The sequence below is a fragment of the Ambystoma mexicanum genome, chromosome 9 (assembly GCF_040938575.1).
Source record: "Ambystoma mexicanum isolate Mex_15411 chromosome 9, UKY_AmexF1_1, whole genome shotgun sequence".
Taxonomy (NCBI): domain Eukaryota; kingdom Metazoa; phylum Chordata; class Amphibia; order Caudata; family Ambystomatidae; genus Ambystoma; species Ambystoma mexicanum.
Genome location: NC_090931.1, coordinates 1,272,535,576 through 1,272,552,491, shown reverse-complemented (window position 1 = coordinate 1,272,552,491; position 16,916 = coordinate 1,272,535,576). Strand labels below are relative to the sequence as shown.

General features: G+C 42.1%; 1 protein-coding gene across 2 annotated transcripts in view; it reads left to right on the top strand.

Annotated features, from left to right (window-relative positions):
- Positions 1-5,458, top strand: part of MARCO (macrophage receptor with collagenous structure) — a 231,178-nt gene extending 225,720 nt beyond the window's left edge. For both annotated transcript variants that reach the window (XM_069616601.1, XM_069616600.1), the window contains one exon: positions 4,985-5,458. In XM_069616601.1, coding sequence (XP_069472702.1) covers positions 4,985-5,118 — 134 coding nt within the window. In that variant the 3' untranslated portion in view covers positions 5,119-5,458. The remainder of the gene's footprint in view (positions 1-4,984) is intronic.
- Positions 5,459-16,916: the final 11,458 nt, after the last annotated feature.

Genomic DNA, 16,916 nt, shown 5'->3' with positions numbered 1-16,916 from the left:
CATGGAACTCTTAATCAAAAAAGCTAATCAGTCTACAGCTCTGTGTCCCAATGGGATTTCCAACTCAATGATAAAGGAAACTCCTGAGAACTGGATCCCTTTTATACACAAATTGTTCATCCAAATTATGAAGCTGTGCACAATACTGGACTCATAGCGTTCTGCTATAATAGTTCCTGTCTTGAAGCATTGATCCAGAGTTGACCCCTCGAACTATCGGCCAATAGCGCTCCTTGATTCTGTGGGTGAGCTATTTGAGGAATTTCTTTTAAAACTACTCCAATGCTATATCAAAGAGTCCAAAAGAGAAGATCCCAGTTAGACAGGATTTGTGAAGGGGGTTGTCACATAACTAAACCTCCCCCTGATCAATTTCCTGAAAGCCAAAGCCTTTAATGAGAAAATAAAAATCTATGTTGAATTTATAGACATCAGACTTTTGATAATGTTGACCACCAGTCCCTGTGGGCAAACCTGGAGGTATGGCAATGTCCCACTGATCTACTAGAAGCCATAAAATCCCCCTACGAGTGCACCAGCGTCAAGATCCGGCTTGGTGCTCACGGTCTCCTGTCTCGGTCAATCGACACATCTGAGGGTCTGAAGCAGGGTTGTCCGCTGGCACCCACCATGTTCAGCCTGTTCCTCTCAGACCTCAAAGAAGCCTGGTCTATAGCAAGACTGTTTCCTCCAAAGCTTGACAGAGAACCGGTAACGAACCTGCTCTTCGCAGACGACAACCTGTTTTACTTAACTCCTATCGGTCTTCAGAGGAGCATTGATGTGTTGGATGAATACCTAACAACAAATTAACTCGCCATGAACCCTGCAAAGACCACTATTATGATATTGGGAGACCGTGGACATGTTCTGAAAAGGGTGCCCAAGTGGTTTATCAGGATAAAACCCTTAATACTGGCAAAAATAAAGTCACATATCTTGGCATGCTCATTAATAACAGCAAGTCACATCTCCCACGCCAGAAGGGTTTGCGAGCGAAACTAAAGACTTTGACTACTCAGGGGAGACTGATAAACAGAAAATATGGGAAATTCTGCATAGAATCAGCCGTGGCCTTTTACAAGACAAAGGTCACGCCTGTTTTAACCTATGGATCAGAAGGTTTCCCCTTTACCACCTGGTAATTATGGCCCTCTTTGGAAGGGGCTTTTTGGCAGAAAATCATACAACTTCCCAACTTAATACAGACATCCATGATACGGTTCGAAATAGGGTTAATTTCTTTACACGCCAAAGCGACTTGGAAGTCTCTTTCGCTCTACAGAAAACGCTGGTTAATCGACATACCAAAAGCTTACCGAATTCTGGCAAGAGTGATGAAGTCGAAAGAAAAACAACTTTATGACAGAATGGAAAACTGCTGCCAGTCCTTGCATGACCACTTTGGGGTTAAAGTGGAGGATTTGGTCACTAACCCGGCAAGGGTTAAATGGAAATTGTGGCAAGATGCCTGGGTGAAGACAATCAACGGGAAAAGTCTATATAGGCAGGAAACCACAATGAGAGGAGATCACAAGACCTGGGACTCTCCCAAAATACCTATCCAAATTTCCAAACAGTTGGTATAGGTTTCAATACATGCAGTTTAGGATGAACATATGCCCTACTCGCCAGAATCTATCGATCTATAACCATCACCGCAGTTCAGAAGATTGCAAGTTTTGTCAACAGGAGGGGACAACAGAGATGCTGAAGCACCTCATAATTTCATGTACGGGCCTAACAGAGACGACAACACTATATTTCGGCTCTCTGTTGGCAGAAAGACACATAGACATGGCTAAGGACCTCTGGCACCTTTTACAGTGAGGGGACTTCTTCCCTGCATTATTCAAAGTTTTTGACGAGGATGCTGTGAATTAACCAGAGATCGATACACAACGATGTGTGGGCAACACGAGGACAGAAAATCAGATCTCTGTCCCTCTAAAAGGATAACTCGGCTTGTATTTGAATTTGAAAATGTTTAGGATGGAAACAGATATGACAAAAGGTTTGAAATAAACCATATGTTTAATAAAAAAGAAAAAGAGAAAACACAGAAGGAGTGACCTGGCACGCCATTGGATTTCTTTAATGGAAATATCCAGAAGATACATTTTACGCTCTCCCGGATTGCCTTTGTGTTTCTATTTCGATTTACTCTACACCTGGGATGTACAGTTATTTAAGTGCACTTCTATGACTGCAATGTGGACACCATTCTAGGGAGGTCAAGAATATGGATCTTGGTGAGTAATCCTCTTTGTCCAAACATTCAGACAAGGGACATTTTAATAGGCTTCTCAAGATAGCTCCTACAGTGAGGGAATTCAGGGATTTATTGCATAGAATTGCTGTCTGCCTAAGTCTAAAAATTGCCTTTTTGCGCCTCGTCCTCGTCCTCAATTTCCCTGAGCCAACATAAGGAGCCATTGAGTCAGGGGGCAGGGCTATATGAGAATGAAGTTCATTCCTGTCCTAATGCAGACCATCTGTTCATCTGCTTGCTGCCCTCAGCTGGCCAGCAGGCTATTTCCCCCTATTAGAAGGATCCTTCCGATGGGGCCAGATTTGCATAACGGGTCGTGTGAACTTCCTATTTGCCTGATAAAGGGCCATAATGATAATGATACGTTATTTATGTAGCACTTTCACCAAAGCACTTTACATAGAACATATTGACATAAAATATCACCCAACCGAAGTCGATACTCATTTATCAACCTGAGGAGGATGAAAAGGCTGAGTTGGCCTGGCACAGATCGAACCTGCGGTCTGCAGATGGCACACAGATCGAAGCAGCGAGTGCTCAACCTGCTGACTCGTTTTACCCTATCTCTAAAGGAATCTCAAAACTGGACTCACAGATTTATCTAATGCTAAGTCTTTTTACGATGACAAGTACCTGTGCTACCAAATTATGACCATGAATTCAATCATTTTCTTCAGCAGAACGCATTTATTCACTAAATGAAAGCATGCAGGCAGATGACTACATCACATTTTATGCCTATTTTACTTGTACAGCATTCTGGTGCAATTTGGTGCAATGTTTACACTGAAGAAGAATATGTAAATACTAATAAATACAAAGAGGAGTACAGAAAAAGCTGGTTATGCATTCGTAGCTGTTCTTTGTTTTGGAAAGTATGAATCATTTCGGAGTACATTAGATAGCATCAAGTTCCACATCAAATAGTTTATTTCAAAAAGCAAATATTTTAATCTATCCTAGGTACTTTTTTGCATAAAGCAATGCGTGTGTGATTGTCCAACAAATACTGTTCCTAAGGAAGTTTCAAATGTGTACCTCATATCACGTCACATAATTTCAAAGTAATCTCACCATCACGCTATGTATTGTCTTACTTGATACTTTAATGCTTTATATGTTAGGCTACCGAGGCCACCCTGCCTAGCTGTTGGGAGTGCTCACAAACATGTCATGCAGCTGGTCCACCAGTAAACCATGCGGTTTACCCAGGAGGATAGCTCAGCGGCCACGTGTTTGCCTTGGAAGCAAGACGACACGAAGCAACACAGGTTTAATCCCCGGGTCCGTGCTTAGAAACCTCTGGGTATTTAAGCGCGTTATAAATACGCAACTAAGACAAAAAAAACAATTACGCAACTAAAAGAAAAACTATTCCTGTAACAGCGCCTCGAGGCCCACGGGCTGTGTGAGCACTTTAAACATGCAAATAAATAAATGATGGGCAGAGAACATATTACCTAGGTTAAATGTACCTTGTATTTAACTAGTTAATGAAATATTGAACTTTAACTACATTGCCTAGTGAAGACAGATTTGTAATTACACAATTACTGTGCTTGATCCTAAAGAGACTTCTTGTGGGCTGATAGAAATGCTGTTTCTGACCTTAGACAACTGATCGCCAATTTGACAGCTCACATTACACAATGGGGGTCATTCTGAGTTGCGCGGTAAGGGTTAACGGTCACCGGTAAGGAGACCGGTGCCGTTAAAACCTTACCGCCCAATTCCGAGGTCCCTTAGCAGGAGCCGCAAAGAACGTGTGGTCTGATCACACGTCCTTTACGGGTCCCGCTAAGGGACCAGGGCGCTAATAACGGGCCTGCTATTCACAGGCCCGTAATTAGCGCCTTCCCTATTCCCATTGAGCCCTATGGGGGCTAAAATGGGAATGGGGAATGGTTGGTTGAATGGGGACTTACCGGGTCTGCACAGGTCAGAATGTCCCAGTAAGTCCCATTCAACTGGACCCGGACCCGGTATTGGAGGCAGCCATGGCTGCCTCCAATCTCGGAATGAGGCCCAATGTCAGACTGAGTGTGAGGTTAACATGTGGAAGAACATTTCTCCCTAGAATGGTGGTTAATTATATTTTAACAAAGGTTGCAAAATTGGGCCCAATATCCTTCATTACCATATTTCTGCTTAACAATATGACTTTGGTTATGTTTCTGTGCATTGTTAGTCTTACCATTTTTTTGTTGTTTATTATTTTGGCAAAAAAACAGAATGAGCCTCATTACGACCCTGGTGGCCGCGGTATGAATGGTGCTGGTAAGGTACTGGCACCGTTCATACCCGGCCGCCACATTACGAGCAGACCAGGATGCTAGCAACGGACCTGTCATTAACGGGTCCGTTGTTAGCATCCTCCCCATTCCCATTGGGGCTCAAGTGGGAATGGGGACGTACCGGGTCTGGGTCCCGAAAATGGGAATTACTGGGCCCGCAAAAGTCGGAATGGCCCAGTAATTCCCTTTTTTTGAGACCCGAACACGAGTTTGGAGGTAGCCATGCCGGTAATGACAGCATGGCTACCTCCAAACTCATAATGAGGCCCAATGAAGCTGCATTTGGGTGGGAATGCTGCACTACTTAAAATCCAAAAATGTAAAAAAGAAACCTTTTTAAAAGGTGTTTATGTGAAAATGCAAATGTGTTTTGTACTTTTATTTAAAACATTGTTACATTTATTGCCTATGACAGGTACAGGTAAAATCTGGTTAGACGATGTTAAGTGCATTGGAACAGAAGCTTCAATCTTTGACTGTCCGAAAAAGCCAGTGGGAGCCCACAACTGCAATCATAATGAAGACGCGGGAGTCCAGTGTGTGGAATAGGACTCACATTGGAATCTCTACTACAGTAATGCATTTGCAAGCCTATGATCATTTTTTAATTTGTAAATTATGAACAATAACCTGGCGAAATGGTAATTTTGAAATGATGGTCTTCCAGACAAAGAACAACTGGGAGTTTCCAGAATGTTCTGAGAAAATTCCATACAGAACTCATTTCTATTGCACTTTTCCATTTGATTTGCAGGGACTATCCTGCCATACCCCCATTTATATATAGATATGTATGTGGAGCAAATGGTAACTCTGCCTTGTACATAAATGAAATGTATCTACTAGAATATACTATTAAATGCAAATAAACATGTATATGACTTGGTTATTTTCTGTTGTTCATCTTTGACATGATAAATTGTTTGACACATGTTGCTCTGAATGACATGAAATATGCAACCATGCTTCTGTCAACTGTTAAATAATATTGCTATGAAAATACAGGTAAATCCTTAGACTTACAGTTCCCATTAGTTCACCCTAAGGCTGACTTCTAGGCTTGTCTGCATGTTTTGACACTGTTGATCACGCTTTATTATTATCCTCTCTTTCTTCTTTTGGGTTCCCAGGGTCTGTTCTCACTTAGTTCTGGTCATACCTCTCCCAAAGGACGTTCTCAGTCTCTTGGACAGGGTCTTTGTCTGACACACTCCTGCTTGTTCAAGGTGTTCCCCAAGGCTCGGTCCTTGGTCCTTTGCTCTTTTCTCTGTATATCTCTCCATTGGCTGAACTTATCTCATCTTTTCTTTACACAGACGATACTCATCTCTTCCTTACCTTCTCATCTTTCACTCCGGACATCCATAATAAACATACCACCTTCCTTTTAGCCATTAACTCTTGGATGTTGGAACATTTTCTTGTAGTAAACTCTGCCAAATCTAAGGTACTTATTTTTCCGGCCAATACAATCCCTCCTCCTCTTCCTCCATCTTTTATTTTGTTTCCTCCTTCTCAGCTACCTATTTCTTCTACGGCTCGTAATTTGGGACTTTACCTAGATGCTGATCTATCTTTTAAGTATCATCTCTCTGTATCTTCACGTGCCTGTCCGTATCAATTGTATAACATTCATAAAACAAATCCTTTCATAACTTTCGATGCCACTAAACTTCTCATATCTTCACGAATTATTTCGCGACTCTTTATATTCTTTTTTTTCGTGCTTCACTAAAGTCCGATTGTCTCCAATCTGAAATACAGGGCTGATTGCCTTTTGTTATTTGCATTTCCCATTTTTATTGTACTGTTTTTATGATCCTATGTACAGTACTTTGGTTTAAGGCGCTATATCAATCACACAAAAAACACAAGAAAAAAATATAAATACAAGAGCTATCTGTCGGTTTCCATAGTCAGGGTGTCCTTCTGTTAGTGGTGTTGCTTAGTGAGTAATCCATGGTAATGTAGTCGAAGCACGGCACCATTATTGACCATCATTGACATATAATAATTTTGAGGATGGCAATCTGTGCTCACTGATGTGTGGACACTGGGAGGCTTCAATTGTCAATTGGGATCAGCCTTTTTGTAAACAGATACAGCAATATATGAGCATTAATTAAACCAGGCGAGTGTCGATCAAAGCTGATGTTTGGCCTTTATTTTGGTAAATAGAATGTGATCCATTATCCATATGAGGTATCAAGTCCTCACACCCACCAGCATGCCTCTGCCTTGCAGTGCGCTGCTTCTTCAAGGGATTACACATCCACACTGCTGCATCACTATAAGCCATTTACAACCTTTGAGCTGTTGTCTTCTGCAGTTCATACCTGCTTTCCGTGAATATTTTTTCTATTTGCCACCTACAGTGCTTGCTGACATATGCACCAATTTTACAAACGCCCGAATGGCGCTAACATATTCAGGAATCTGGTTGTCACTTGACAATAAAAAAAAACAACATATTTGTGACATCCAAAAAGGTTCTTATGTACCAAATTGACTTACCTTAAAGCATATCATGCTGCAAATTTGTCACTGACATGGCCCTTCCTCTACTTTCGGTGACCTACTCATTACTCATTACTCATTACTCATACTTAATAACAACTCAGTTGTGATGTCACAATGCCTCTTGCTTCAGCCAACACAGAGCAGAATTCTAACTGCAATGGCAGCAAATGATTAAACCCATGATAATCTTTAGTATTTGTTTCTTGTGAAAAAAGCTTTTTGTGTCACTTTGCAGCTGTTATCTGATAAGGAACTGTCCATAGCAGTATGTTTATTTTGTGCACTACAGATGTTTAACACATTGGAGCAAGAATCAACATGTTATTATTTATTTGAAAGCTAAACATGAAACATCTTTTAGATGCATATTTCATTAACATGCTTAAACTATGTATCTGCAACATTGTTTTTTCCACATTAATTATATGTATTAGCAACTGAAAGAGCTATTACATTTAATCAAACACGTTGTCAGACATTAAAGGGGATGACAACCGATGGTCATGTATTATAAGGAATTTAACATCCCTTACCATACGTAAGAAGGATAGTGCAAGCCACCTCAAACTTTCTTTGACATTGTAAAGGAACTCATCTTTTGGCTTTGTTTCTGTATTTGGTCACAAATCTCCTTGGTGACTTGCAATCATTTTATAATGTATGGTTTGGGGTACTTCTTCCCAGAAATTGCATGGCTATTCTGGCCTGCATAAATGCTGTCTTCACTGTGTCATTGCATTTTTTACTGAGCATCAAGGATAAAAGAAACATAAATGTTTCACGTGGTTGGAATGACCTACATTGGTGCAGCCATTCTAGATATATTTTCTTACTGTGGTCTGCCATTTTAACTGGGAATAAAGGGAAAAGTAAATATGGTAAGTGTTCTTACTTGGCGAGACTGGCCTACATTGGTGCAGTCAGTAAATATTTTCTTACTACAGCATTGCATTTACTTGCATTGCCAGTAAAAATTAATGGCTGTAGCAACACAATATTCACTGACTGCACCAATGTAGGCCAATCTCGCCAGGTAAGAAGATTTGCCATATTTGGGTGTTTTACATGTCCATACTGGACTACATTGGTGCAGCCATTCTGGACATGTTTTCTTAGTGTGGCCTGGCATGTTTTAATGGTATCAAAGGTAAAGCAAGCATGATTAGTGTTATTAGGTGGCTAAACTAGCCTGAATTTCTGCACCCAGTCTGGATATATTCTCTTACTGTGGCATGGCATTTTTACTGAGCATCAAGGGTAAAAGAATCATGATACAGAAGTATGTTTGTATATAGTAATGCTGGCAAATATTGATGCAGCCTGCATCAGCATGTATGGGCACAGCCAGCATGAATGTTTTCTATACTGGCATATATTGTGGGCAAAGGCATCATGGGAATGCTCCTCTGCACTGTAGGTGACTTGCAAAGATTTTTGTAATTTGGTACCCTACAATACAATGATAAACTGTGTGGTTTTTACCCAATTTTCCACTGAAAGCATACTCGCAAATGCACCATTTGAACACTTGTTTATGTTTTATCTCTTTTTTAAAGTTTCTATTATACCCAGGGTGTCTGTAAAGGAGTAGGAAGCTGTGGGTCAGGGCACGGCGAAAGTTGGAATTTAACTAGCAGAGATATGCAGTCAGCATTGCAGGGTTGATTCTCAATGTGTGGGACTGTGTGGTGTAGTTTGTGGAGGATGGCTAAATGGAATAAAAATGAATATTAAGAACTACTTGTGAAATTGATTACATGACATGGGAATGGTTTGATCAACACATTGGAGGTCATTACGACCTTGGCGGTAAAGGGTTAACGACGCTGGTAAAGGTGCCAGAGCCGTCAACCCCTTACCGCCTCATTACGAGTTCTGCTGGTAGAACCAGGCGTCCTTAGCGGGTCCCGCGAGCACACCAGGGTGCTAACTACGGGCCCGTTATTAACGGGCCCATTGTTAGCACCCTCCCCATTCCCATTGAGCCCTATGGGGGCTTGAATGGGAATAGGGATGGGTTCCTTGAATGAGGAATTACCGGGCCCTCCAAGGTCGTAATGGCCCAGTAATACCTCATTCAAGAAACGTGGACCTGGTACCCAGTAAGGGGGTAGCCATGCCGCTATGAGCAGCATGGTTACCTCCTACCTCATAATGACCCCTATAGTGTTAAAAATGCTATTATGAGAAAAACTACCAATAATTTGAGTGCAGTTGTTGTCATTCAAGAGGTTCCTATGTTTTACTGTTTAGAGCATCTGTTTTGCTGGGACAATAGTCTGTGAAATCCATATTGACCTGTATGTCATGCAGATTTCTCTACAGCAAATGAGAATTAACCTTTTTGTTTTCAACATCAGAATTCTTTCTTAGAGTGCTCTGAACACATAGTGCATTCCTCTGAGAAAAAGGGCTATTTACAGAACACTTCTTTTAATTGAAATACACAATTGATTCTTGCATATGCATATTACAAAACCTGTAGTTAATGTTACACTATGTAATGTCAGAATGCATACACCTGTGTACACTTAATAAAGACATATTTAATTTCGTTGCATGTCTAGAAGTGAAATTATGGAACAATATTCTTACAGCAAGTCTTGCTTACCATCAAATGTGGTATATTTCCATAGCATGTGTTTCAGGATAAGTGATTGGGCATTTAAATTTTTACTTATTTTTGTTTATTTAACATTAAATACTTGCTAGTTCAATTTAGGTGCTAAAACATACCCTAGTGTAGATCTGTCCAGCAATGATCAAGTATGGTAATTATTGTAAGATTACCTGACCCACGCAAAATATATACTGATTCATCACGAGTCTGGTAGTAACCCTTGAGTGCAGCGGTAACGCTATTACTGCTGCATTTAAGTGTCTGCCAGATCACAGACTTGGCAGATTTTGACGTTTTTTGGTGCTAATACCGCCGGCGGTAATGCCACCGGCAGTAATACGGCCGAGGGTTCCCCATTGGGCCCAATGGGCAATGGGGAATTCCCGAATGGGCCCAATGCGGAATTTGAACTTGCCATTACGCCAAACCTGTGATCCAGCGCTAATAGCGCCGGGGGTTTGGCGGTAACGCTAATAGCCCCAGCAGTAATACCGCTGGGGATACCGCCCAACTCGTGATGAGGCCGATCTCTTACGTACAGATGTTACGAAGGTGATGCTCAGTGTTACTGACCTCATTGTCAAGTTATACATTTTTGCACTAAGGACCTGTCACCTGACAAAGGGGCATTTATATCAAAAAGGGTCTATTATGTCTAAGTCATATTTAATAATGACCATAATGGACTCCAGAAACAACAATAGCCCGGCTACACTGTCTGGGCTTCAAATGAGCAAACATATTTCCTCTGCTAAAAGTACTGACTAATATAGGAAAGAGCGGGATATGTCTGAGGAGGTAAACCTGATAGTAGAGCGACCTGGGCCGGACTGGTCGATATCACAAACTCATGGTGTATTTAGGTCTGACACTTACTTCTGCCTCACCACAGTCAGAATTCAGATGAAGTTGACCAATAAAGGACTTTGAAAAAAGACAGGGGGACATTTTGTTTCAGTGACCACAGCTTTTTTAGTAGTAAATACTTTATTTCGGCTTGCACCATTTACAAAATAAACTGTGCTGAAAACACCTTAAAAAGTCCAAATAAAAACATAATACACATTTTCTTTCCAAACGTTTAAACGAAGCATAAACATATTCACATAAATCAGTTACAAAATGTACATCAACACAAGACAGAATAAATGCCATTGCAGCAGAGACTGACCGAATATTACAAATAAAATGCCTTCTCAGCCACTTCTTTCTCAGGTCTAATAAATTTGTGCAAACCGCAGATCAATGCCTAGTCTTAAATTGCCATGACATCCGACCCTTTAAAGGCAAGAATTCAATCTTGTCATAGCTAAAATGCATCTTTGAGTGGGTGACGAAATTGAGCTCACTGAGACATTATCCATGTGAGTACAACATGCCATCATTAAGTGTCTCAGTGAGCTGAGATTTCTCATACTGTTCATGACTGGATCGTGTTCTAGCTTTCTTGCTTTCATTTTTTTATGACCCCTGGTGATCAAGCCCCCCCTGAGATGTTTAATATCTAGGGTCCACTTTCGGCATAACATGGACCATTTCATGTACCAGTGATAAATGTCACAAGAAGAATTTCTGGCGAATTCTTCCATTACATTCCTAATATTTGGATTTTCCTAGGGGCTAGAATGTCATTTCCTGAAGTATTCCAAGAATCTGAATTCCACCCATACCCCTTTCCCCGAGGCCCCCACTAAATATGTAAAATACGTTCCAGGAACGAGATGTTTGCACTCCCCCATATTTCACACTGTACAAAACAGAGCAATATATATTTACTTCAAGAACCTGAATACATTTATCAAGGTGAAAACCGTCACACTTATAGTAAAATCACATCAAGCCACCCAGGCGTGAGCACAACCAATTTTTAAGTGACTCCAGGTGTGCAGACCATGTGCATTTACTTGAAAATAGCACCTCTAATTAGCAATAAGAATCAGCTACCTTAACATGGGCTTCATTACAAGTTTGCCGGTCTGGTAACTACGGTACCGGTAAGCTTGCCGGTACCGTAGTTACTGGACAGGCAAACTGACCTCGTAGGTGTACCAGCACCCACGAGCAGAGCATGTTGGATGCGCCGGCACCATTCACGAATGGTGCCGGCGCATCCGACCTCCCCATCCCATTGAGCCCTATGGGGAGTAATGCATTCTGGCGCCTGCCAATGGGGATATACTGGGTCCGACAGGGTTGTAATGGCCCTGTATTTTTCCATTGCCAGGCGCCGGAAAAATTCACAAGTTTGGCAGCAGCCTGCTGGTTTTGCCGGCAAATGCTACCTCCGAACTTGTAATGAAGCCCAATTGTTTATAAACCAGGTAGATTTCTTTTTACTGGTACCGAAGACCACTATTTTTGATTTACTTAGATTCAAGCCTAGGGCATTGGCTTCAAAATAACCAGCTGCATATCTCAGACTATGCTCAAGACACTTTTGGCGTCAAGTCTAGTAAAATGGCATCATCGACATAAAGAAGCGTGGGATACTTAACACAGTTCATTGATCGCAAAATAAGCCCTATTTTAACGACCCTGGTATAAAATCTGAAAGAAAAAATATAGAAAGCAACAGGGCCAACCGACAGCCCTAGCTAATGCCTTTGTGAATGGCGAACTCCCTGGATGCCTCACAGCTACAGTGCCCGATAACTGAAGCCCTTGTATTGGACTAGAGAGTGATAGTTACCTGCAGAAGAGAAATTGACACACGTAGTTTATGGAGATCCAGGGAGTTGAGGGATTTGCTAAATCTGAAAAGCCAGCATATAGTGTGTCCCCTCTTATCCACACGTATTTGTCAATTATGGTTGTGAGGACAAATACATTGAAATGAAAAGAAATTATATTTTATTTATATCGCCCTCGTACACAAGTGTTTCAGAGCACGACCAGGCATAAAGGGAGGGGAACAAGGGAGAAAAAAAGAAAAAAAAACAGAAAAACAGCCATCTTACTAGGCCCAGTTACATTTAAGAAAGCACAAGTGCATGGGAAAGGAAAATGGGGGAAAAGTGCACGGAAAGTGGGGGGGAGTGGAAAATGCAAAGCTGAGGAGAGAAAACATAAATAAATATTAAATAGAATAAATAATATATACAGGCTTTAAACCATGGTAGTGCAGCCAGCAAGTGGCAGGTGAAAGTTAGTCATAGAATTATATCTGATAAGAGCAGAAGAAACGTGGGAGGGGGACTGTATGGGTACAGATACAGAACCCTAGGGCAGATGGAGGCCTGCAGACAGTGCAGGAGGGTGGCAGGGTGAGCAGGTACCTGGGCCTGAAAGAACAGAGGGTGGCCTGGTGCACAATGCCATGAGTAGAAACAGATCAACTGCTGTAAAGCCTTTTCTAAAACCATCTCAGAATGGTGGAAATATATCATTTTCCCTTGCCCATAGCTCAAACCTAACCGGCAGGCAACTGGAAAATATTTTTAAAAAATGGGCCAATAATGATATCGGACAGAAACAATTGGGATTTGCATGAGAGCCCTTCTTGAAAATTGGTTTAATGTAACTCAAATCCCAAGTAGATGGGAGAGTCAGAGAAGAGGCAATACCATTAAACAACTTACACAAAACTAGGGCCCACCATCCCAGGAACCACTTGAACATTTCTGGCCTAACACCATCGGGGCCCAGGCCTTACCCGTCTTGTACGACTGAATGGCATGGAGGACCTCCTGATTTGAAAAGATCAGCCCAGAGTTGGTGGAGCATGATTTCTAAGAAGGCTGAGTAGACTGACTGTCAGAATCATATATAATAGCTCTGTAGTGCAACATCCATTTAGAGGGCAAAATTGGGCAAACAACGTCCTGTGAGCCGCCAAGAAAACCACTGGCCACTAGGTTCCAAAATCCTTTGACGTTTGTATCCCTAATGGAGTCTTCCAGTCACTCCTATTGAGTCTCGATAAAGGCTTTTTTATTTGCCTTCAGGAGTTTTTTATAGTCATGCTTAAGGATACACAAAAAACTCTCTGTATTAGATATATTCTTAGTGGCAGACCACAATTTAAATTGAGCTCTGCAGCAGTCATCGTTGAACCACGAGGCGTCCTTCAGCAGACATAGGCAACGGCTAGGAAAGTGAGTGCCAGAACGCACGCACAATTCTGCAGCAGAGGAAATTAGTCCCTTCTATGCCATTGTAGAGGAGGTCCCAGATATGGCCTGCACTCCAGCCACCCATTTTGAGGTACCAGGAACATACTCGCCAAGATATGTGACATATGAGGAGCAACTAAACCAACAGAGAGCAGCGCTAGGGCTCTGCCCAGTGCCCATCAGAAGAGCAATACTTGTTGAAGTGCCTATAACCAGACAACCACGGGCAACACAGTACCCGCTGAGACAATCGTACCAACAGCTGACGCGGAATGAAGATTACTTACAAACTGTCCCTGAAGAGACCCAAAGCATCCTAATTGAAGGCAAATGGTGATGACACAATGGCCCAGACAGACGTTCAGATGAATGAAATGACAACCCAAAGATGAAACATAACGATGAAATGATATGAATAAGGATGTAATGGACATAGAAGAAGAGACAATATTGAAATATGAAGAAATGTAACCATACAGCAGGATGGAAGTATGCAACTGGCTAAATCCCTGTAAATAGGCTTGGAACGCAAGAAGCTAAGAAAACGATATTACTTGCAATGCTTAGTAGAAGGATAGAGCGGCAAGCGCCAACTATATCTACCGCAAGAAGCACATTATACAAGTGTGACTCCATTTTATAAAAGCAGAATTAAGCCCTGGATGGTGGAGGACAAACAGGCCAGGATTCATATACTAGCTCAAAGCCAGGCGAAAGAACAGAATCGAAACTCAGTAAGAAGCAGCTCATGCCTAGGAATTTGAGGTCAACTCCAGGAAGGGAGGAGAGCGGCAACTTCGAAGAAATGAAACTTCAGAGCATAGCAGCCAGCCAGTGAAGGTCGAGATAAGGAGGCCCAGGCAGGTGGCAAGGCCGAAGGGAGAATTAAATACACAAACAGAGGGAAAATGAAGCAGATTCACAGTGAACGGACACGTGACCAGCCAAGCACGAAGAGGTACCAACGGCAAAGAGGTACCAACGTCTGATGTCACCCAGAACCCGAGGATGCCATAACTTTTCCTGATAAGAAGCTGCAGCTTCAAGGCCAACTTCAGCCAAATAATTAACACATAGCCCTAAAGTACTGATTGATGGAAGGGAGGCAGGGTGAATCTTGGGGCACACAGCATCTGGGTGTCCATTCTGCATGCTGCTAATTAAAGTGGAGATTTATGTCTAGGGGTGTAACCTACCCAATCACAATGGACCAAATAATCTAGGGTCCTATAGCTAGTAGAACCAATGAGATGTTGTACTTGTAGTGACGTCTATCACAAGTGATGTAGAGGGATGGGCGTAGACGCCCACCCGATAAGAATTATCCAATCCTCACACTCTGTTACCATATACAGATATAGCACCTATACTTAAGTTACCTTTCCCGACCAATAGAATTGCATGACAAACTTTGAGTTTTACACGTCAATGATGACGAATTTTGCCTATAAGAATTGCTGTCTGAATGAAGATGTTGGGAGTTGAAGCGAGACGTGCGATGGCATCACTGTTGATTTCCATTGTTTCCCCGTTTTTTGTACTTGTCATTAAACAGACTTCCCTTTGCCAAACTACTGAGTTGTCCTTATTGATTGGTGTTGGAGTAAGAGAATCCTGCACTCCATCCTTCTCAAGTTGCAGCTATCTTGTCTTAAAGTACTAGAGGGCGAGCTCCGATCCCATGGGCCCGTCAGAGGTCGCTCCGTCCTCCTGTACACCGTTATAATAACACCCAGGTCCTCGGAGAAGGCCTGGCCAAAAAATGTCACCCTTTCAGTCTCCAAAGCCTCGAGCACACTTACTAGATTGTCCTTAGGCAGATTTATCAGAGACGATACTACAACTACTTTAGAATTCACAAAAGAAATCGGATAGTAGTTTCTATGGCCCATATGACAAAGAAGAATTAAAGGGTTGTGGTCACTTTCAGGACATTTGTGTACCTTGAAGTCTGCCACCCTCTGAACGGAGCCACAATCCACCAGACAGTAGTCAATCAGAGATGCTATGGTGCCGGAGCTAAAAGTAGTTTCCGGAGGATCGTCACCAGTGCACCTCCCATTCACCTCGACGAGAGAGGCACAGTGCAAAAAAGAATCAAGTAGGGACCCACATATGACCACCCACACGCAAAAGCTGATTTCTCTTAAGGATGCCGCAAGCCTCTTCCAAAAAAGGCCTATCTGGATCGGTTCCATGTCATTTCATCCCCTGCCTTTTCATCTCCAGGCTTTTGAACGTGCACATTCCATCGAATGTGCTCATGGTTTTTTATTTTTTTTGAGGTAGTTCCCCCTCTGCGCCCCCACACTTATTTTCTGCCATTGCCCACCCGCCCAAACCCTTCTCTGCCCTTTCCCACCCCCCCTAAAAAATTTGATGAGCACATTCGATGGAATGTGCACTTTGAAAAGCCTGGGGATAAAAAGGCAGACGATGAAAGAACATCGTACCTCTGGATCATATTCTGAGGAACTCTGGAATTTAGCATTGAAATCACCTGATATGATTACACTGGAGTCGCTAGCAGCTGTAAGCAGGTCCGCTGACCACCCATTAGATATTAAGATATTCTTTAAATTCACCTTAGGATGCAAGTAAATATTACTGATCAGAAGCCTGTCGACAGTCTTACTACAAGTGGATATCATTTAAGCTTGATCAGAAGAGCTGGAGATATATACTGGATTCTAATTAAGAGACCTCTGGACTAAATTCGCCAGGTCCTTGTGCAGCCTACCAAATCCGTCCTGAATAGCCGCACACATGGTCTCCCAGTACTCGGGTAACATTTTAACAAGTTGAGAGTCATCCGTTAGACAAGTTTCTTGCATGCATAATATGTCATGATTTTTTAAACAGTTTAACTAGTCTGGATCACTAGTTTACTAGGGACCCCAGCTACATTCCAATTTAGCAATTTCACTGTGGTGAAAGGGGAAGAGGGCGAGACATGTTCCTCAGGCCTGCTAATATGCTTTAGGACATTTTTGTGCCAGGGATGTCTGAAGTGGTACACATTGAATTATATTCAGTTAAAGAAAATGTGACTTTACAGGGTCGCCTTGCTTGACAAACGTGTAGACTTTCTCTTG